This window comes from Anolis carolinensis, chromosome 1 (genome assembly GCF_035594765.1).
Source record: "Anolis carolinensis isolate JA03-04 chromosome 1, rAnoCar3.1.pri, whole genome shotgun sequence".
Taxonomy (NCBI): Eukaryota; Metazoa; Chordata; class Lepidosauria; order Squamata; family Dactyloidae; genus Anolis; species Anolis carolinensis.
The window spans coordinates 55,095,665-55,118,405 of NC_085841.1; the positions used below are offsets into that span (position 1 = coordinate 55,095,665).

The 22,741-nt window shown below is 37.3% G+C and overlaps 1 protein-coding gene across 3 annotated transcripts in view; it reads left to right on the plus strand.

Moving 5' to 3' along the window:
• smyd3 (SET and MYND domain containing 3) overlaps positions 1 to 22,741 on the plus strand; it is a 490,738-nt gene that overhangs the window by 52,012 nt on the left and 415,985 nt on the right. For 2 of the 3 annotated variants that reach the window (XM_062968961.1, XM_062968962.1), the window contains exons 2-5: positions 2,760 to 2,823; positions 8,720 to 8,827; positions 10,955 to 11,012; positions 13,384 to 13,520. In XM_062968961.1, coding sequence (XP_062825031.1) covers positions 2,760 to 2,823; positions 8,720 to 8,827; positions 10,955 to 11,012; positions 13,384 to 13,520 — 367 coding nt within the window. The remainder of the gene's footprint in view (positions 1 to 2,759; positions 2,824 to 8,719; positions 8,828 to 10,954; positions 11,013 to 13,383; positions 13,521 to 22,741) is intronic. The other variant, XM_062968963.1, reaches the window with a different exon arrangement.

Here is a 22,741-nt window from a genome sequence, read left to right on the forward strand (position 1 = left end):
ACAAGTCATCCAGTCCAAACCCCTGCCATGCAGGAAAAGCACATTCCTACAAATTCTGTCTAAGGTGTCTGAATATACACCTGGATTAAATGTTCTGTATAATTATTGCTCTATTTCTTCCACTTCTCTGAATAACATTTCATTTCTCAAACCTTGAGCATCATTAGAACATTTTAACTTTAGACAAAACTTTAAGGCAGCTTTATATTCCTTGGGATGTTTATGGTATAAATCTATGCCCTAACTGCATATTTACAAGAAACTTGCTCAAAGAAGATAATGTATGGAATCAGAATTGCTGAATTGCTGCTTGCAATGTAATGTCACATTTTTGAGTTCCAAAACAGATAGTATCCCACTGTGTTGTTTACTGCCAAGCAGCTTGGAGTTTCTGTTATGTTAAGCAGAGTATTTGATCCCTTGACTGCATCACAGGAGAGCAAGGAAATGTTATTCCTCTCCACCCCAAGCACACTAGAGAAAAAATAAAATATTTTCTATTCAGATTGCAGCATTTTCAGCTTGTGTCGTGTAGCTACTGCTTAAAAAGGCATCATGAAGAGCACGAATTCTTTGTCATAGTATAAAAGAAATACATTGCTCAGCAGAAGGGCAGTGGGCCCTTGGTATCCACTGTGGTTGGTTCCATAACCCTTGTGAATACCAAAATCCATGCATGATCAAGCCGCATTACATACAGTGGAATGTATAAAATGGTTAAATCAGGGTTTGTTCTTTGAAATTAAATAATAATAATTTCACTGTGGATGGACGAATCTAGGGATACAGAATCCATGGATACAGTTGGTTGGCGGTATATAAGTTCTGAGGCTTTCGGGTTCTAAAACCAGTGGTGGGCAACCTCCAGCACTAGTGTGTGTGTATTGCATTTCCAAACCTGTTGCAGGCTGCACTGTGCTGCTACATGGCTCATATGTGTCTTGTCTTAGAAGTGATAAAATGTTCTTTCCCCTTTTTAAAACATGGTACATGTGGAAATGGAGTAGTACAGCAGGGTCTGCAAAAACGAATGTAGAGGATCTGTCTGTGACCCTGGGTCACATTTTATCAAGCTCAGATGTATTTTTTAACCTGAGAGTATTATTAATAGCATCTCCTCCTATAAACTAACCTGGGCACTGCAGTCAGCGGAGGCGGCCCTGCTCTCAGTCCCACACTCATCTCAAGCACAACTGGTGGGAACGAGAGAGGGGGCCTTCTCTGTGATCGCCCCCACCTCTGGAATTCCCTTCCTAAAGAAATAAAGCTGGCTCCCTCCCTTCTCTCCTTAAAAAAATAAATAACTGAAAACTTATTTTTGCTCATTAGCATACGGAGAGGAGGAGGATTAGATGATGAGAGACTGCTACTAGACGTCTGATTGAAAACTATTATTGCATTCGGGCTTGGTCAGATCATGTTAGCCCAGTTAACATCACTGGGCACATAATCAACTCACATATCTTAGTGAACTTTCATTGGGTTCTGTAAATTCATGTGGATGTTTTAAGTTTAGGTTTTATGTTAGATATAATTTTTGATAGGTTACGTTTTATTTAATTTATAGATGTCATGTTACAAATTGTTTTCGTATGTGGGTTTATTTTGGGCTATTACGTTTGTATTTGTTGTTGTACTGAGACATTGAATGTTTACCTTTTTTGTTGGAATTCTCCCTGAGTCCCCTTGGGGACATGGGGCGGAATATAAATAAAGCTTTCATTTTATTATTATTACCTTGCATGGAAATTACTTTTGACTAGTCAGATTACAATTGTACTGTCACTAGGGTTTCCAGTTCTGGATTGCGCCAGGCCCTGAGGATGGACTCCAGGCTAGATGCTGAGCTGTAACCCCTAGTACTGTCAGCCAGCAGTATGCATTAAGTACCAGCCATAGTACTTAACTTGTCATTCAAACACAGACACATAGAATGTATTTTCATTTTTGGAAAATTAAAGAGAGAAATCCTAGTAAAGGCATTGTTTTCAGATCCGGATGAGATGATGGGATGAAGGTGATCCCTGCCAGGGGATGAATGCCCCAAAACTGGAAAATTTTCATTCTTGTCCCCCAGCTTGGGCTAACCCATGAGAACTGGAGACTCAGGCCAGGCATGGAGCTCTCACAATTCTGTCATTCGTTTTCTTCTCCTTATAGCTATGCAGTTTGTTAGCAATGCAATCAAGTTCTGATAATTAGTTTTCTGGCCATCAAGTGAGATGAAAATGTAGAAAGGCATGCTTTAAAAACCAGTCACACTTTTAATTTTCAATTTGCTTTTTGAAGGATGCTTTGCAGAGGGGAAAAAAAGACGATGCTTACGTGTTTGTGCATGCCATCTTTGAACTGTGATGACATGTCGCTTCAAAATAGTAGGAGGGACAATTGGTCACAGTTCAAAGATGCTATGTGCAAACACCTGGACATCCCCCTCCCTTTTTCTTTACAGTTTTCTTGTTCTGAAATAGTTCACCTCCTGGGGAATAATTGCAAAGGGAATGTAATTTTATTAAATTACAGAGTCTACCAAACTGCATGGCCTGAGTTTTGTATGTGTGTGTATGTGTGTTCGCGCATTTCACTTGCCTCCCACACAGCAATCTCATCAGCCCTAGCCCTAGAAGTACTCTCTGAATTATGTTCTTGTTATGTTATTGCCATAACCTTTTATATTATTTCAAAGTTTAAAGGCATTTCTTTCAAAACTGCATTAAAGCCTTGGAAAATATTTCATCCCCACATTTTCCTGTCCACAGGAAGGAGCGGCTGCTTAGATGTTCTCAGTGCAAAGTTGCAAGATACTGTGATGCACGTTGCCAGGTAATGGAGTACACCTGTATAATACATGTATTTTAACCTTTCCGGTTTTTGCACCCCCCCCCCCCCCCCCAACATTTGATAAGGTCTGTCCTATTAATTGTGATAACTAGCAAAAACTATATCTATATCTGCAGTGGTAAAAATCTATAGTATTGAATATTGGTTAACAGGTTCCAAGGCCTTGTTATATACATATTTGAGTTTTCAACTTGTAATACTACTTTTGAATGCATTGCATAAATAAAGAACCAACATTGAGAATATGTGCTTAAAATGTGTTCTGTTATTTGCTTTCAGTGTATACATGGAGATCTGATCATTTATGGCAAATAATTACATTTTATGCATTAAAAATAAATTGAATATATTCTGTAATAGGTATTCAGTATAACAGACAGTAACATGTTTAATAATAATTTTGTGTTTTCATAATTTTAAGTTTTAAACCACACTTTCAGAATGATGCTGTACTTCTAAATGTATTGTTTCAGAAGAACATAATCATATATGTTTTCCAGATCATTTGCTGCCATTAATACTGCATTTTAAATTACTCCCAAACTCTAGGAAACTTTATCAAGAAATAAAGCAGAAAGTGAGTTATTTACTTGTGTGATGTTGGCAGTTTGTTCTTTGCAAACACATTATTCAGGTAACTAAAGAAACAATCGTAAACATAAACTTTGCCTGATAGCCAATACAGAAATCAAATAGATTACCAAATTAGAAGCAGAAGATGGATAAGCTTCATTGTCTCTAAAAACAGAAAAAAAAAGAAAAATGATGAACAGCTAACATGAAAGTATGTTACATCCATTAGATAATTCCCTTATCTTTAAAGTCAGTAAGAAAAACATGAAATAGTTAAAGATTTCCTATACCTTGGCCCAGTCATTAACCAAGACGGAGACTGTAGTCAAGAAATCAGAAAAAGATGGAGACTTTGAGAGGCAGACATGAAGAAGCTAGGTAAGACCTCAAGTGTCAAGTGCCATTAAATACTATACTATGATCCATGCCATTGTATTTTCAGTTTTCTATATATGGTTGTTAAAACTGGACAGTGAAGAAAGGTGATAGGAAGAAAGTCAGCAAATTTGAAATGTAATGGAAGAAAGTTTTTTGCCAAAATGTCCAGTGGATCATTGAGCAAATGAAGCCCACACTCTCTGGAAGGCAAGATGACCAAATGAGGCTATCAGACTTTGGATACATCATGAGATGATGTGATTCACTGGAAAAGTCAATAATGCTTGGAAACGTAGAAAGCAGTAGAAAAAGAAGGGAACCACAGCATATGTACATGCAATCAAGGAAGCCACATCCTCGAACCTTCAGGAATTTAAGGGCTTTTCCTTTTGATGACAGAGTAATTTGGAGATCTCTCATTTTTAGACTGATATACGTGGAAGCTAATTTTATAGCAAGTAACAAAAATGGCATTAAATGCCCATGTTAAATGTCCTTTAATAGTCTTTGAGGAAGAAAACTCTGCTGAATTTCTTCTATATAATTTTCAGATTACTGGAGTTGTTAAATTGTAAAGGTACTTTCACAGTTTCCAAATCTGTTTTTCCCTTTGGGAGGCACACATATAATTTGAACAATATGAGGTGCCCAAAATGGTTAGAACCCTGTCCTTGAGATTACCTACATTAATATACCCCTTACATGCAAGTAACATACTGTATGTACTCGAATCTAATGCTCACTTTTTTGGGGCTAAATTACCACACCAAAATTGGGGTGCTCATTAGATTTGCATAATGCGGTAATTGTAGTGCTGAGTCAAAGCAAAAAGGGAAGCTGCTTCAGGAGCACATGGAGCTCCACTTTGAGGGAAGTCATCTCTAATTTAATTATCATGGTTCAATACTGTGTAATCCTGGGATTGGTAGTTTGGTGAGGCATAAGCATTCTTTGGCAGAGAAGGCTCAAGACCTTGTAAAACTACAGCTCCCATGACTCCATAGCATTGAAATAAGGCAATGTAGATGGATCCCAAGGTTTTCCTTTCAATTGCTGGAAGCTTTAGTGTTCTAATTCTTGTTTTTAAAGAAAGAATTCTTAGCAGGCAGCAACTGTAATGCTTACCTTTTTTGGCCAAATTACAAAGAGTGCACATTTTGTCACTGTGCATTACATTCAACAGCAAATGTTTTTTTGTTTTTTTGTTTAAGGGTTTTGTAATTTGAGGTGTGTATTAGATGCGATGATGCTTTAGACTTGAGTAAATATGGTTAATTGTTTTATTTTTTTCAAAGAGTCTACAAATAAAGATAATTGAGACAGAACAAAATATAGGTGATTTGCTGGTTTTTTAAATAGAATTTTCTGAGGACTTTTAAACACTTTTTCTTAGAGCTATGTTTATATCGGGTCTCTATATTCTTGACTCTATTAAGATTCTATATTCTTGAGAGTCTTCCATTTTCAGCTCTGCCCGTTGCATCCCAGGATGTTTTGTGAAAAAGATGCTTGTGTGAAGTTATTGCAGTAGCTCTGGCATTATATGTACAAGAAAAGAGAAACTGTGACTGAACAATTGTTATTCTCTTGTTGCACATAATAAACACCTGCCAAGCAAAAGGAGGTGGGAGTGAACCCTGGGACAACTGCTCTTAGACCTGGCAGCTAAGTTTAAGTAGAATGGCTGTGGACAAATAAATTCAGCTGATGCCTTGTTTTCATAGCAGCAGGTGCAACTGTGCCAATAGGAAGGGTTGTACCTGTTTTCAGCCTGCATGCATTCATCCTGTCTATGGATCTCCAGTGGCAGTGAACATAAGGTGTAATTCAATTGTCTTTCTAATGTGAAAATGCACCACTAATACTGAAAAAAACAAGAAGCATGATTTTATGTGATGTGTCTTTCATCTCATCATTCCTTTCCTGGTTACATAAATGGTTGATCATGTTAATGTCTCTTTTAGTATATTATACATTCTTTTCTGCATTTATTTTGAGAACAAAGGATGACAGATCAGGACTGCCTTCAAAGAACAATTTTGATTGGCTCAGAAGAAACATGCCAGTTTTTCTGCAATAACATTATCCAGAGTTATGTCTTAATGATTACAGGCATTACATTTTTTAGGGTAAGGTATACTAGATTTGTTTAACTTTTCTGGATAATTTATGTTACAGTTATACAGGGTGTTTCAAAATTATGGATCAATTTCAAAGCAGTATATTTCATGATGGCAAGATGTTGTGATTACACAAAAAGTAACTCATGAGTTATCAAGTTATCAAGAGCTCTGGCGCAGCTGGTTAGTAGCCAGCAGCAATAAATCATTACTGGTTCAAAGCCTGCATCGGTCATTGGTTCGAAGCCTGCGTTGGATTAAGCTCCCAACCGTTTAATAGTCTACCTTGCTGCCCACCTAAGCAGCTTGAAAATAGCTGCAGCTGTAACTAGAGAATTTAGGTACTGCTTAATGCGGGGAGGCTAATTTAACTTAATTTACGACACCATAAAACTGCCAACGTGCGAAAAGCACTGAGGAAGTGTACTACGATCAAAAGGACTCCGTGTCACAGTAGATGAGTAGGTTGAGAAGGGCGGAATATAAATACTGTAAATAAATGAATAAATAAGTTTTATTAACATTTTTCAGCCAGAAACAAATCTAAAAAATAACCCCACAAATGGAGAATATGTTATGGGCTCACCATTTTGTGAATGACTGAATTTAAGAGCTGAGTGTGCTCTGAGTGGGGCACCTAGTTGTAACCATTTGAAACTATATGCCTCATCCTTCCAATAATAATAATACAGTAATACTAAATTTATTTCTACCCCGCCACCATCTCCTGGAAGGGATTGAGGGCGGCCAACAAAATGTAGTGAAGTGCTGCATACAGATAATACATAAATCTGAAATGATAAAAACCACAAAATTGCAACCACACACATACACATTAAACATTAAAATTCATACAATGCAGTCATAGCTGCAGATAAAAACAAGTTGTTTCAATTGACATAGCCCAGAACCGACGTGATGGTCACAGTAAGTCCTCGGACTAATTCTTAAAAATCTATGTAAGGTCGAAGGCTTGCTTAAGGAACCATGTTTTTAAGCTGGTTAGAGTTCATGGTTGCAGTGATATAGCGATTTTAAATCACATCTATTGTTTTGAACCATCCTGTAGGTAGACTTAATACATGACAATCATTCTGTAATTCTGGAGATAGGTGCTGTTTGCCTTGCCTTTTCTGGGGAGCCACACACAACTATAGTATGATTGGCCCCAGCAGAATCCTATTTTTCCCAGCTCAACATTTATTGTATAGTTTAGTACAAGCATACTGTCCAACCCTGATGGGCTAAAAACCTTCCAGTTCCACAGAAGGAAATGTGGGCAGGGGAGGAATAAAATAACATTGCAGTAAGGAGCTTCTTTGCAGAGACTTTCTCTCCTTCTACACTGCCATATAAAATCCAGATTATCTGTCAGCGTAGACTCATATAATCCAGTTCAAAGCAGATAACGTGGATTATCTGCTTTGATACTCTGGATTATATGGCAGTGTGGAAGGAGGCTTTGTTAACCCAAGTATAGCAGTATTGGGGAGGATATTGCATGAGTTTTTAAAAGGCTGGTCATGAAATGATGCTGCAGAATACATCCATCCTGAAATCAGGGAAGAAGAATGAATGTCACAACAAAATTTATATTTTCCAACAGCAAATCATAGCAATGAGGAGAAGAGTGGAATAGTAATTACAAGAGTTTCACCTTCATAGTAGCTTTTAGCAACTTGTCCAGCTTGTCTCTCCCTACTCTCTCATAACTACCAGTATTAAACAATGTCCTGGTGTCAGTGTAACTATAATTTGGGCTCAGTGGGCAATCATCCCCCATGACTGGAGAAATCCAAATGTAGACTTCATAATCTTTGAGAGAGATATAAAAACCTTCCCAGATACGTGACTTGAAATATTTTGGTCTCTCTTTGAAATCTGTCTTGGAGCTGGAGAATACAAGATATCAGGTTTTGGAGGGTTTTTTGTTTTTAAATAAGGACACTGCTACTTAAAGCTAGGCATTTTGTTTTCCTTGTAGCTGTGATAATTACTGGCGTTGCTGATCAGATAAGTGAGATGCTTAAGTAAAGTTAGTATAAATAATAGGGATAGACGTGCATTTTACAGCACCTGCTAACTCCTCAGGAGCCAGGTAACATGAAAAGTGGTTCTACAAATACTTGGGTTTATAAATCTTACCATTCTTTCTGAGAAGGATAAATCTGGCATTAGAAGGTTCCAATGTGATTGTCTGATTTTCTGTTTCCCAGTTGATTCAGTACTTAACTTCACTGGTTTACCAGCTTGCTACTAAAGACTTTTTTTGTTTGCTTCTGTGTGAGTTTTACATACATTGAGCTTGGCTTTCTAATCTTTGCAGTATTTATAAATATATGCATTCGGTAGGGTAATTTTTGTGAGATGGACTGAAACTGGAGAACACACACTACTACTCATATTACTCCCCTTTCCTTCTCCTGAATAGGGAATTCACTTTTACCTAATAGTGAGAGGTACTACTTCAATCAGTTCCAAGTCATCTTCCTAATCCTACAGTTTCTATAACAGGCAGGCTTATTTAAATATGGAAGACTTATGGCTGGTAGAACACTTAATTAGCAAACACTTCTCATTAGTAGAGATACTTCTAATAATTAATGCTAAACTGTAAAAGGCATGCATGTGCTTCAACAGTGATTCTTGCCAAAGTCACCTGTACCTGAATATTGTCAAAGGCTTATTTTAGGCCAAAGATTCTTTAGCCTCTATGCAATCACTTTTACCAGCACAATGAGGTCTTTGCAGTAATACAGAAATCACATCTTAGAAACAAATCATTTTCTATTTTTTCCACCTTATAGAAAGAAGCCTGGGAGGACCATAAACGGGAGTGTAAATGTATTAAGAGTGTGGAGCCTAACTTTCCGCCAGACTCAGTTCGGCTTGTGGGGAGGATCATTTTCAAATTAGTAAGTAAACCTTCTGTGTGAGAGTGATAATTAGTAAAATATGTGCTAATTGCAAGTGGATTGCCCCAACATTACAAATACTTCCAGCCATGCTTGTTATTGGTTTTTTCTGGGAGAGGCAAGGAAAACTTGTATTCTTAGTGGAGAAAACAAAGTTGTTTGAACATGGCATTTTGAAGAATTCAAGGAGGAGATGAGTGAACTGCCCTTTCTGCCTCATGTCCTGGATATTGGGAAAGATGTGTAGAAGTGGGTTATTTGCTTCTCTGTGGCTCTTTTCTTTGAATGGTTGCTTTCGGTGTTGGTTGCTGTTAATGTCAGTTGTGTAACATTAAAATTGGTGACGGGCTTTTTTCTATCCGTTCCCTCATTTCATTTTGGTCATTTCTTTTTAGATTGTTTACTGGGAGCAACAGTCTTGCATTTTATTAATGTGCAAGCCACACTGAGAGCCATTTTGATTGAAGAGGAGAATTAAAACTACTTCAAATAGAGATACTGTAGTTGGATTGACACATGGATAGACAGATAGATAACACTCTGCAGTATTGATCACATTTTGCAAGAGGGAAAAGTGACTGCCTTCTCTCTTAAACCAGTGTTTTAGGATGTAAAGAGTTATCACAGACAAATATTTCCATTAAGCCTATGATTCACTTTCATTTCATTAGATATAGTTTATTTATTTATTTATTTATTTATTTATTTATTTATTTATTACAATATTTATATCCCGCCCTTCTCACCCAACAGGGGACTCAGGGCAGCTTACAATAAAACACACATATAAAACCTGTACAATACACTATAAATCAGTTAAAAATTAACTTACATAAAACATTCATAAAACGCATTATAAAATACAGATAGGCGTGTTCAAGTTTAAAAGACTGGGTCTGTCAATTGAGTTTGGAAATAATGCATCACAAGTAAGGATATTACTTGTTTGTTATATTTGCAAAGTAGCTGATTGCTGAGATTCCCCATATAATAGCATTTCCTATGGGAAGGTGGAAGAAAATCTCATTTGGGGGAATTATTGGCCATTTTTGTATTGATTTTTTTAAAGCAAAAAGGTTACTAGTAAAAGTTACTTTTTAAAAGCAATGACCAGTTAATTTCTTTTGAAAGAAAATGCTACAAGCTTTGATTAATTTCCTGCTAATTGTTCTGCTGAGATCCGCTTTGGCATACCCTACTTAGATTGACATAGATGTCGATATACAAACGACTGCTACAGTTATTCCAAATGCATTTAGTGCCTCAGTATCCATGCAGAAGTTAGACTTAAGAAAAAAACTCATCAGTCCTATATTTTCATGCATTTTAAGTATTCCATGTTAAAGTAGCCCCCAGTGGTGTAATGGGTTAAACTAGGTATGGGCAAACTTCACTCCTCCAGGTGTTTTGGACTTCAACTACTATAATTCGGTAGGCTGTTAGGAATTGTGGGAGTTGAAGTCCAAAACACCTGGAGGGGTGAAGTTTGCCCATGTCTGGGTTAAACCCTTGTGCCAGCAGGACTGCTGACCAACACGTTGGCAGTTCAAATCCGGGGAGAGCGGGTGAGCTCCCTCTGTTAACTCCAGCTCTCCATGCGGGGACATGAGAGAAGCCTCCCACAAGGCTGGTAAAACATCAAACATTTGGGCGTCCTCTGGCCAACGTCCTTGCAGAGAGCCAATTCTTTCACACCAGAAGCGATTTGCAGTTTCTCAAGTCGCTCCTGACACAAAAAAGTATTCCATGTTTGCATATTTCCTAAGCATTACTTGTTAAACATTACACATGCCTAGTTAAAAATTTAATCATGTGGGCTAATCATAAAAAATAACATTTACCAACTATTTGGACACTGTTAGATGCTGCATGGTATCAGTTTTCAAAACAAAATGTAAAAATGAAAAGGGAGGAAATAAAATAAATGATCAATAGCTTATTTTAATAGTGTTTCAAATGCTAATCATGTTTTTCACAACAGGGAAGTAAACAAGAAGCACGTTATGCTGAGGAGTGTTATCAAAGTAAATGATATGCAGGTGCATCGGGATTGTGGCAACTTTTAAAACAGTATTAATTATTAATCCCATCACATTTTCTTTCATTCATCTTTTGTGCTTTCAACAGTTAAGACAGTCAACATGCCCATCTGAGGAGCTCTACTCTTTTTCAGATCTTCAGTCAAGTAAGTGGCTGTTAGCAGTGTCTTTGTCATTTTCCCCCTTGCTTTTCCTGTGTAGCATTCTGACGTAAAACTTCCCTTTGGAATTCAGCAGATTTGACTGCATAATATGTGCAGGAGAAAAAGTAGAACACACACAGGAACCATTCTGTATTTTCAGAGGCTTTTCTTTCATAACATGGCCTTTGATTTTTGAGTTGATTGTATTTTTGATTTTCTTCTTTTCTACTTTTGTCTTGCGATGTTAACTGTATAGTTACCAGTTGTTAACACAGTAGGCCCTTGGTATCTGCTGAGCTTTAGTTCCGGAACAACTGTGGATACCAAAATCCAGGTATGACCAAGGCCCATCATATAGAAAAACATAATCTCATATATAAAATGGCAGACAACTCAAACAAATGCTAGAAAAAGCCTGTGGGTCTGTGAAAAGGCAGAAAACTACAACAGGGTATGCCTGCATATCAAGATAGCACTAAAGAAACCTTCACTGGATCCTACTATTCTTGACAACTATAGGTCAGTCTCTCATTTCTGGGCAAGGTACTGGAGCATGTGGTGGCTTCTCAACTCCAGTGGTTCCTGGATGAAGCGGGTTATCAAGATCCATTCCAGTCTGATTTCAGGCCTGGCTAGGGAACAGAGATGGCTTTGGTCACCTTGGTGGATGGCCTACACAGAGAACTGGACAGGGGGAGTGTGTTTCTGTTAATTCTCTTGGTCCTCTCAGAAGCTTTTGATACATCGACTATGGTATCCTTCTGAGCCACTTTTCTGGGATGAGGCTTGGAGATACTCTTCTTCAATTGCTCCATTTCTTCCTGGAGGGATGGTCTCAGAAAGTGGTGTTGACTCTTGTTTGACTCCTTGGCCACTGGCCTGGGTGGTCCCTCAGGGTTTAGTTTGCTCCTCCATGCTATTGAACATCTACATGAAACCACTGAGAGAGGTCATCCAGAGTCTTAGAGTGCTGTGCCATCTATATGCAGATGACACCCAACTCCATTACTCCTTTCCATCTGGTATCAAGGAAGCTGTTCCTGGGCTAAGCCGGTGCCTGATAGCTCAGTGGACTGAATGAAGGCAAAGAAATAATACAAACAAGACAGAAATGCTCTTGGTCAGTCAAAAGAAAGATCTGGGAAAAGGGATTCAGTCAATGTTACATGGGATAACACTCTCCCTGAAAACGCAGATTCACAGTTTGGGGGTACTTCTGAACTCGACTCGGTGGCAGCATTGACCAGGAGTGCTTTTGCACAGTTAAAGCTAGTGTGTTAACTGCACCTTTTCCTGGCCCCGGTGGTACATGCCGTGGTTCCATCCCAGTTGGACTACTGCAATGTGTTCTGCATGGGGCTGCCTTTGACAAGTGCTCAGAAATCCTCATTGATCCCAAGAGCAGCTGCCAGACTGCTAATTGGGCCTGGCTACAGGGAGCAGACAACTCCTCTGTTGAAACAGTTCCACTGGCTGCCAACTTGTTTCTGGGCCCAATTCAGAGTACTAGTTTTGACCTATAAAGCCCTATACAGCTTGGGTCCAGGTTATTTGTAGGACTGTATCTCTCTCTACAAACCTGTTAGAAATCTACAATACTCTGGGAAGGGCATTCTCTATGTCTCATTACCCTCTCAAGTGCGTTTGGTGGGAACAAGGAAGAGAAACTTTTTAGTGGTTGCTCCCAGACTTTGGAACTCTCAAAGAGAGATGAGGATGGCCCCAACCCTGCTTGCCTTTTGTGGGCAAGTTAAGACATTTCTGTGCCATCAGGCATTTGGGGGAGGATGGGGGGCACGCCACTGGGCAGGTTGTCGGTAGGAGCTTTGCAATTAAAATTATATTTTAAATATAATTTTAGTTGTATGAGTATTTTAACAGTATTTTGAATTTGTGATGGAAGTATTTAATTGTTTTTAAATTGTTTTTAAAATCTTTTGTATTTTCCACTTTTTATAATTTATTGTAAGCTGCCTTGAGTCCCCATGAGGAGAAAGGCGAGGCAGAAATTAAAATAAATAAATAAATAAATAATCTACGACTGTATTCCCTGAAAACTGAATGCAGATCTGGCATTAAGGGAGATATTTTTGGATAATACAAAGATACAATTTTAACATTAGTCTATCCATCCAACCAATCGCTTGTGCTATTTTACATCTCCTTGCACATCTGTTTTGGTTCTTAGCTCTCGATCTGTCATTCACATCATGTTTGTACGATTTAGTAGTAAGAACCTGGTGGTGAAAGGTGCCTGTCAAAAATAAAGCAAAGCACTCTTGCCCCTCTGTCTCTTTGGAGTTGGAAATGTCTAGACTACTAACGTTGGCAGAAGGTCCTGCTGATGCCTTGAAATATATTGCTTCCTTTAAAGATGTTGAAAAGCTAAGTGAAGAAATGAAAGAAGGCCTTGGGCATCTTGCAAAAACGCTGCAACTGTATTTAAAGGTAGAAATCCAGGATGTTTCTCAGCTGCCACCTGCCTTGGATGTTTTTGAGACCTTCGCAAAAGTAAGTGTTAAACCAGACACCCGACAACTCTATAAATTAACTCCTTAATTTTTGTACTTTAGCATTGCCTGAGAGAGCTGTGTAATACAGTAATGTATTGCTGGATGTCAACATGAACAGTAAATTTTATATGCCACTTCACTAATTAAATGATTTTACTGCCAGGGACCAGTAACCTTTTCTTTTCCATATAATAGGAACATAAAATAAATTGTTTAATTCAAACAACAGATTTTTTTTAAAATAGATTTGTGACAGCACAAAATGCTAATATTGAGAAATGACTTGTGATGATGAAAGGAAAAAAGTATCTTACGTGTTACTTTCTAGGAAAATAGTCCAATGTTTTATGCACTGTATTTCTTTTGAAACCTATATATTTATGGCAAGTATAATCTGATGGGAAATACATTTATATTCCGTGTTCTCTCATACTAATATATGATGATATGTTGTACAAGATATTGGTGCACCCCATAATATGCCCTTTCTATCTGTTTTCTTATTTTTTGATATATCATTCAGTATTTAAATTTATTTACTTTATATTTAGTAAGTATGCCAGAGACTCCTAGATGTCACTTTGCAAAGCTGAATATACAGCTTCATGAAATAAGTTTTGAGATTTCCTTTAATCATAACTATCCAGTGTTAAATGTGTCTTCTTTGAATTTATTTACCATTTGATGAAAATGTATTACCATTTTAGAATGGGTGTTTCCATCTAGTTTCTTCATGTCTAGGTAGAAGTGGCAGTATGACTTGAAGTGGATAGTTGATTAATTCTTTAATGAATTTTAAAGTATGGCTTTTCTTTAGAACAGAATAAAACTACCACAGTCACCAACCTGTTAGAGTTTCTTCAGCATTTTAAACAAGTTGGAAAGTTCTCAGTGACTATTGCAAATTGATGGACTCTTATTTTTTCAGCCTATGAATTGCGCTTGTTTGTGCATTCAGAAAATAAGCATGCATTTTAAAACCTAAAATATGAATGCCAAGGGATGTGTTAACATTTTGGGGTGGAATAAAATGTCAGAATATTCCATTCCATTGATGGGCTGTTTTGCGACATGCATATGCATACACATCACCATAATAGATAGAATATGGCTACATTTGAATTTTATAATATTTATTTATTTTTTATCCTACCTGTCTCCTCGTGAGGACTCCATGTTTCTAACATTATTTCAACAATCTAACTCATTGCTTTTTAAGATTGATGATCTCTCTTTTCTTCTCCATTGTTCTCTGTACCCCAAAAACCTGCTCCAGATCAGCTGGGAACCTGCATGGTTCTTTAAGGCAGAGTCTCCTTATCACTCCTCTTTGATATGAAAGTACACCATTGAATCTTGCCCGATCCCTTATGTCATGTACATTACATAAATGGAACTTCCCTTGACTTTAGGATTTCTTCAGTTCACTTAGAGCAAGATGCAAAAAATAGGGATGATGTGTATTAGGTGGTGGAAATTGCATGGGTGACCTGTGATTGTAGTGAAATGTTATACTTAACTATTTCTCATTAAAATGAACAGACATATGAGAAAATAACAAAAGGTACATTCTGGAGTTTCATTAAAGTGGGGTTAAATGTGCCCTGTAATATCAATGACCCTTGCTCTTAATAAGCATCCTGTGTTACATTTCATTTATTTAGTGATGTGGATAGATATGGAATTCAAGTCAGTTGATTAATTTTTGCATTTGTTGGGTTTGTAACATCCTCCTTTTAATTTTCACTTTAAAAACATAGTGTAAGTTTATGCGATTTTGTTAGAGGTGATAAAAATAAATTGTTTGTGGTTATGGCAGCATATCTTAACAGTTTCATTTCTTCACTTCGCCTAAATTGTTGGTGCTTTATGAGAAATGCTCTTAGTTCTCATGTGAAATTGCTTTTTGGGTGTGGGCAGTAATTAATAAATTAAATATTTTAATGCTTGCATTGTGTCTTGTTTTCCTAAAGATATGAACATTGTAAAAGTTTTTTTTTTGGAACTTACTTTAACTGCCTTTGGGTGTTTCTCTTCTTGCAAAGGCAGTGGTAATCATATCTGTCTATGCATCTTTTCTTGAATGAAATCCTTGAAATTTGCTTGGAATTTCTTTGCTAAGCCCTCAGGTTTGTGTGTTTTTCGAAAAGTCATAGTGTGCTACTTAGGATATAAGCACGACTGGCAAATTTACCTTTCAGATTTATACTTATGTTCCAAATATTTTAATTAGGGATAGACCGTTCCTGTACTCGCTCTGCTGTATTTTATATAAAATAACCTTGTGTTTACTTTATGGAAGATGTGGAAATTCAAGATTAATTTATTATGCAACTGTATTCCTGCCATGCTGAGTTCTTCAGTCGACAAACATGAAGGAGACTAATTGTGCAAGAGATATAGCATTCCCAGGTGTCTTTTTTAGGTTGAATAAGATACCAGCAATCCTTTGTTGTGAGTCCTAGGTAGGCTTATTTTATGTCACTCTAATTCAAATGCTGGAGATATGTGTGCATTAAGCATATTTGTTGAGCCAGCAATTACATACAAAATATTGATCTATTGTGCTTTTCTCACAAGGCATGTGCCTTACTTACAAGTAACATGTTTATTAGAGGATAGTAGTGCAATTCAATTTCTCTAAAGAGAGATAGATAATGCATAACTTCGGGAATTTTACCATATGTCCGTGTGTGTGTGTGTGTGTGTGTGTGTGTGTGTGTGTGTGTATGTATACATCATGTGTGTGGGTACATATGTATATGTGTGTGTGTGTGTGTGTGTGTGGGTGTGTGTATATATATATATATATATACACACATACATACATAGAGAGAGAGAGGGGGGGGGGTTGTTTTTAAAAGGTACCAAATCATTTTGAAGCAATTTTGGAAAAAAAAACCCTACTAAGAATATGTATTTTTTGTTATAAAATGAAATTTTCCAAGCTTCGTACCAAAGTGATTTGATACATTTTAATAGCTTTAATCAGTACATAATATTCTATTCCTAGCCAATACTATGCTGCCACCTATAACACACTTTTATTTATTTATTTGTATTTGGTACATTTTGGAAACAAACTCCATATGCACACGCAACATATGTATATAGGAAAATGGTGCAAACCTTGTTGTGGTGTGATTGTTTGTTTATTTACTACTTAGAATACTTCTGTCTCATTATATGTTTGAGCATCCCCGGATAAAGTGCCACAAGGGTGTCAAATTACATATCTGCTCCATCCATAAAATTTACTTTCTGTCACCAGATTTCTAGAACTGCAGTAACCTAAGGCTGGGCGTTTAGAAATAAAGTTTGGGCATTCAGAGAAAACAGCCTGGCAGGGACCAAGTTGACCAAGGGAATTTTTATCAGAGCTCTACGTTTGAATAATTTTCAGTGTCTTCGTCTCTACAGTTAAACATGCCCAGTCATACAATAAAATCAATGCCAAACAACATACAACAATTACAATAGTATTAAAGCCCCAGTGGATACCTAGAGTGCACTCTACATACCCTGTTTCCCCTAAAATAAGACATACCCAGAAAATAAGACCTAGTAGAAGTTTTGCTGAATTGCTAAATATAAGGCCTCCCCCGAGAGTAAGACCTAGCAATGGTTTTGTTTGGAAGCATGCCCGCCGAACAGAACACCAGAGCATGCAGGATCGGTAAATGTACGTACCATAGAGTGTTTTACATGGAAATAATGGTAGTAACAAGAAATTCTTGATTCTTCACAGTTTGTCTGGTCATGCTGGTTTGTGATGACAACTACTGTACAGTATATAATAAATGTTTATTTTTTTGTTCAACAATAAATGTGAATTCTTTTTCATGGAAAAATAAGACATCCCCTGAAAATAAGACCTAGAGCATCTTTGGGAGCAAAAAACAATATAAGGCACTGTCTTATTTTCGGGGAAACACGGTATATAGTGGCAAATCTGCTGTGATGTCAAAAGGAACTTTGGTGCCTAGGAACTGACAGTTAATATAACAATAAGTATTTTTATATTGCAATACAGCATATATGTCTCCCAACATCCCCAATTCCTAAAACAAAGATAAAATACCAAAGTTGGGTCTCTAGCCTGTAGTGGGTTCTTTACGTAAAAATGGGTCACTAAGGGTCTACAGTATTACATATCCAGTTTTTAAGGTTCAGTTGCCAGATTGTTTTGAATAATTTCACGGAATATTGTAAGAGACATAATGGAATTCTGCTCCAAGGGAGTGGAAACAAAAGAGGGGTTTGGTAACCACCTGTGGACTTCTTTGAGTTCCTCAGAGAAACAGTGGACATGAATTAATGAATATATTATATCTTCATGGTTGTGGAAATAAGAAAAGATCACCATGAAGTATTGTGAAGGCTAATTCTGCAGGAATTCATTCAGTGTTGTTACTGTAATTTAATTCATTTTTATCCATTTTGAGGAGCTAGGATTAACATTGAGATTAACATATTCTAATAATAATATTATAGCACAATAATGTTTTGTTTCTAATGTGCTTTTCCGCAGTGTGGCAGAAGTAGTGAAAATTTGTATTCTCCTATTATACAGCCTTCGACAAAAGTGAATAATGTTACTACAGTTATTTATGTGTCATATTAACTATAATAAAAATGAATGCAGGATATAAAATTACCACAAAGAAGCCATAATGTTAAAATGTTTCCTCTAATCTGTTTATTTATAAGTTCACCAAAATGCAGAGCTACAACTGGGAGATATATAGGTGCAGTAATTAAAAAAAGGCCCTGCAGTTTTCCCCTGAAGACTTACTTGGTATGGAAGCCGTCAAGATGAAGGCCAAATTTTTCATAACATGAGAGTTTGTTTACTCTGATATTTTTTGTAATGTTTAGCTCTTTCCAGGAAACTATTATACTAGTGATTTATAGCTAGGGACACTCAGGATTTTCCATGTTATTTGAATTACCTTCTAGCCACAGCAATTCTTCTTACGTTCTGTTACTTATTATAATATGTATGAGCAAATATTTGTCACTCTCTCAAAATGAATGGTAATTTAATTAGAAGCTCTCAACTTGTACTTCTTTGTCCAGTCACAACAGTCTTGGAAAACTGAAATGTAGTTTATGGGGCAAAGTTGTTTGCAGAATGAAGAAACTGATAACTGATCTTGTTGCAAGATGTTCAATTAAGGGCAGGATGCCTTCATGGGACTGAATGCCATCTCTACAGTGGCAGAAAACAATCTTGCTTCCTCCTCAATATGACATCCTTCCACATATTTAAACAGGGCTCAACCTTCTTTACTTCAAGCTAATACAGTAATACATTATGACTGTACCCTCAGTTCACTTCTGACATGATAAATAATACTTCAAGCTAAGTATATGCACATCCCCAAACTGTTCCTCATAGGGCTTGGCTTCAAGACCTTTCATCAGTTCGGTTGCTCTTCCCTGGACACCTTCCAGCTTACCAGTATCCTTCTTGAATGATGCCTAGAACTGGATGCAATATTCTAGGTGAGGTCTGACCAAAGCAGAATAGTATTATAATTTCCCTCAATCTAGATGAGTGGTTCTCAACCTGGGGTCCCCAGATGTTTTTGGCCTACAACTCCCAGAAATCCCAGCCAGTTTACCAGCTGTTAGGATTTCTGGAAGTTGAAGACCAAAAACATATGGGGACTCCAGGTTGAGAACCACTGAGCTAGATACTGTACTCCTACTGATGTAGCCTAGAATTGCATTGGAGGGGAAGTCAGTTGCTTGGCACTTGGTTGAGAACAAATGTACCCAAAATATGTGCCAGGCCACCTATATCAAATTTACTTTGTGGAATATTTCTATTGATAGCTGAATTTTGAAAAGTAACTTGTTGAGGCTACTGCTCCCAGACTGCTAATCCTCATGCAGTAAGGTTGTGACTATGTCAGTTGAATAATTGTTGGAAATGGAGCAATTTTTTCAGAACTTTAGGATGGCTGTAGTCAGGCCCGTAGCCAGGATTTTGCTTTCGAAGGGGGGGGGGTGAGTCTGAGTGAGAATCTACCCTAGCAAACCTTTTGCCCGGGCTGTGGCACAAGCTGGTGAGCAGCCAGCTGCAGCCAGCTGAGACCAATCACTCTGACCAAGAGGTCATGAGTTCGAGGCCAGCTCGGAGCCTGCGTTTGTCTTCTGTCTTTGCTCTATGTCAAGACATTGAATGTTTGCCTTATATGTGTAATATAAGGGCGGAATATAAATACTGTAAATAATAAAAAATAATAAAAAATAATCGTTATCCCAATACCCCCATGCATGTGATCAGATCATGATATGAATAAACATAACAGTTTAAATAATAAATGTAAGGCCTTCTCACGGACCACCCTGAGAATTTGGGGGGGGGGGGCTGAAGCCCCTCAAGCGCCCCCCCCCCCCCCGGCTACATGCCTGACTGTAGTTTTATTGTAAAAGTCAACTATCATTGTCATAAGCAATCACTTGTTGCCAAGTATTATTGTTTTCCAAGGGTAGTCTTTATGGTAGGTCCGTAAGTGACTATGAAGACCTATTCTGGATCCACAGATCTAAGCCAACTATGCATCAGTAAGCACAAGGCCTTCTTGCCTGCAGCCTGGTCCTCAGCCTTCTTAGCAGCTGCTGCATAGAACTCTGAGGCAGGAACTGCCTATTATTCAAATGGGAGGTTTGATATTCCAGGTTCAGAATTCATCAGATGTAAAAATATCACAATCAGTTCCATTTTGTTTTCTTTAGAGCCCATAAGGCACCCAGTATTCAAAACTCATTTATCTTTATTTAAAATGTCAACTTGCAATAATTAATAAAAGATGCAATCAGATTTTCATTTAGCAACAGTTTAGTATGACTTAATTATTGTAAGCCCTCTCCCGTTTCATTACTATTCATAGCACATGGAGTTCTGCTTTAATTTTCAGATTTACAGAAATGGGCTGCAAAGCGCTAGCTTAAACTTGTTTAACCAGGCTTAAGGAAAACAGATGGAACTTTGCATGCAATTACAACTCCGTGCCTGGGATATGTTTGAGGTCCTTTTCCAGCATTTAATTTATCCTACAAAAAAGAGCATTGTTCTCATTTGTCCTGCAGACAGCTTGCATCATAATTCGAATTTTGGTTTCATGGACATCAGTACTAGAAAAATGTAGTCCCCTGCAATAGTGGTGATGATGAAGAAGTAATTTTCTCCTTTTTTCCAGTCCCAAAATTCAAGGCGATGTACACAAAGTTAAACAGATACAAAAGCTGTCACTAAGACAGTGTACAGAAAATTAAAATATAATTCTCAGTATAGTTCAAAGAAATTCTCCTTGAAAACCTTAAGCAATTGATTGTCACTAACAAACCCTATATTTTGGCTACATTTGGGACAGAAACATATCATAAAATTACATTGGGGAAAATCTTTTGGAGTATTGCTAAATAATAATAATAATAAACTTTATTTATACCCCGCCACCATCTCCCCAACGGGGACTCGGGGCGGCTTACATGGGGCCATGCCCAGAACAATACAATATAACAAAATATAATAGAACAATAAATGAAACAATTGATATGAAATCCATGAGTAAGGGGTTATAGTACCTAGTGTTTGATTTAAAAACTGCTTGAAAACACATTCCTTTAAAAGTGAAACATAACAAACAGAAAGTACGAGAACCATCAGAATAATAAAAAGTCATTTCCCCATAATCAGTTCCAAAAAGCCTATTGAAATTCTAATTATCACATGCAGTGATTTTCAACATAATCCTATACTGGTTACTGTGTGTAATTTGATTGGTAAAAAAATCTTTTTTTTCTTTGCCAGACTTGCTTTCTTTCTCCCTTTCCTTTTTGTTCCAATAGCAAATCTACCTGCTGAATTTTCACTCTTCCCCTGATAGGTGTCCATTGGGGCATGTGGAACAATTCTGTCTGTCTGAAAGTGTGGATTATAGCTGAGTTATAAAGACACATAATTATTTCAGAAAGACTTTATTATAATACGATTATGTAAGTTTATTTTCTAGATTGTAGTGAGACTGTAAGATCATATTCTGCCAAATTGTAGGGAATAACTTTATTATTTTTTTTTGCTCGTACTCATTCAGTAAGATTTCCTCACTTTATGAGCTGTGAGCAGTAGTGATGTTCCCAGATGAGCAGAAATCTCAGATTCCTGTCCAAGATGAGGCACAAAGCTTACCACATTCCAAAAATGGTTGGGTATGGATTGGTCTGAGTGAATTAACTATGTCCATAATCCTTCTGGATTCCTTTGTCCAGTGGTGTATAAAAATTAGTTGAGGGGCTATTACCTAGTGGCTATTTCAGTTGAGAGCTTTGCTGTGCCTTTGCAAGACAGGCTCCTTGATAGAATTCTGCAACAATGCCGGAGAAGCTACAATGATTTTATTTCATTAATGTTTATCTCTCCTATCTCTCTAAGGTGGTATGCTGAAAATTAAAACTAATTACAGGTATTAGTATTAGTATTAAAAGTTTAAAAGTTTAAAATTTAATAAACTATTCAGTTAAAAAGATAAAGTTAAAACAGTTTATAATACAATAGTTAAAAACATAATAAGAAAACGGTAAAATTGAAGATGTTATTGTTTCCGTCCTATCGGAGTTGTTTTGGCAAGATTTGTTTAGAAAAGGTTTGCCATTGCCTTCCTCTTGAAGGAGCGCAACCCAGTAAGTTTCATGGGTGAGCGAGGATTCAAATCTTGGTTTCCAAAGAAGTATTTCAGCACTCAGACCACTTCACCACATTAAAAGACTTCTGCTACATGAGTTAAGAGCCAAAGGCCTGCCTAAATAAAAAGATCTTTGCCTGCAGGTAGAAAGAATGCAAAAAAGGGGCCAACCTGTGGGAGGAAATTTCATAGCCTGGGACCAGCAGAAGGCCCTGTTATGTATAGCAAGCAAGGAAGCAGGAGTCTAACATAATGTTATAAGTCTGCCGTGTGAAGCGGCTTCAAGATTCTTCAAAAATCTTGTTCTTTTCATTCTTCCCCTTTCCATCCCATCAAGGGGGTTGCTTGTTCCTGGGCAACTCCTATAGTGGGGTGGAAAAAGGGAGAATTACAGAGTTAACAGGATGAGGTGTGGACAATCTATCTGTGGAGAGAGACTGAGAAATAGAAGAGGTTGGCGTCCTTCCTTTTGGCTAAGGCGCCATCTATTACAGTGGTGAACAACCTGTGGCCTTCAAGGTGT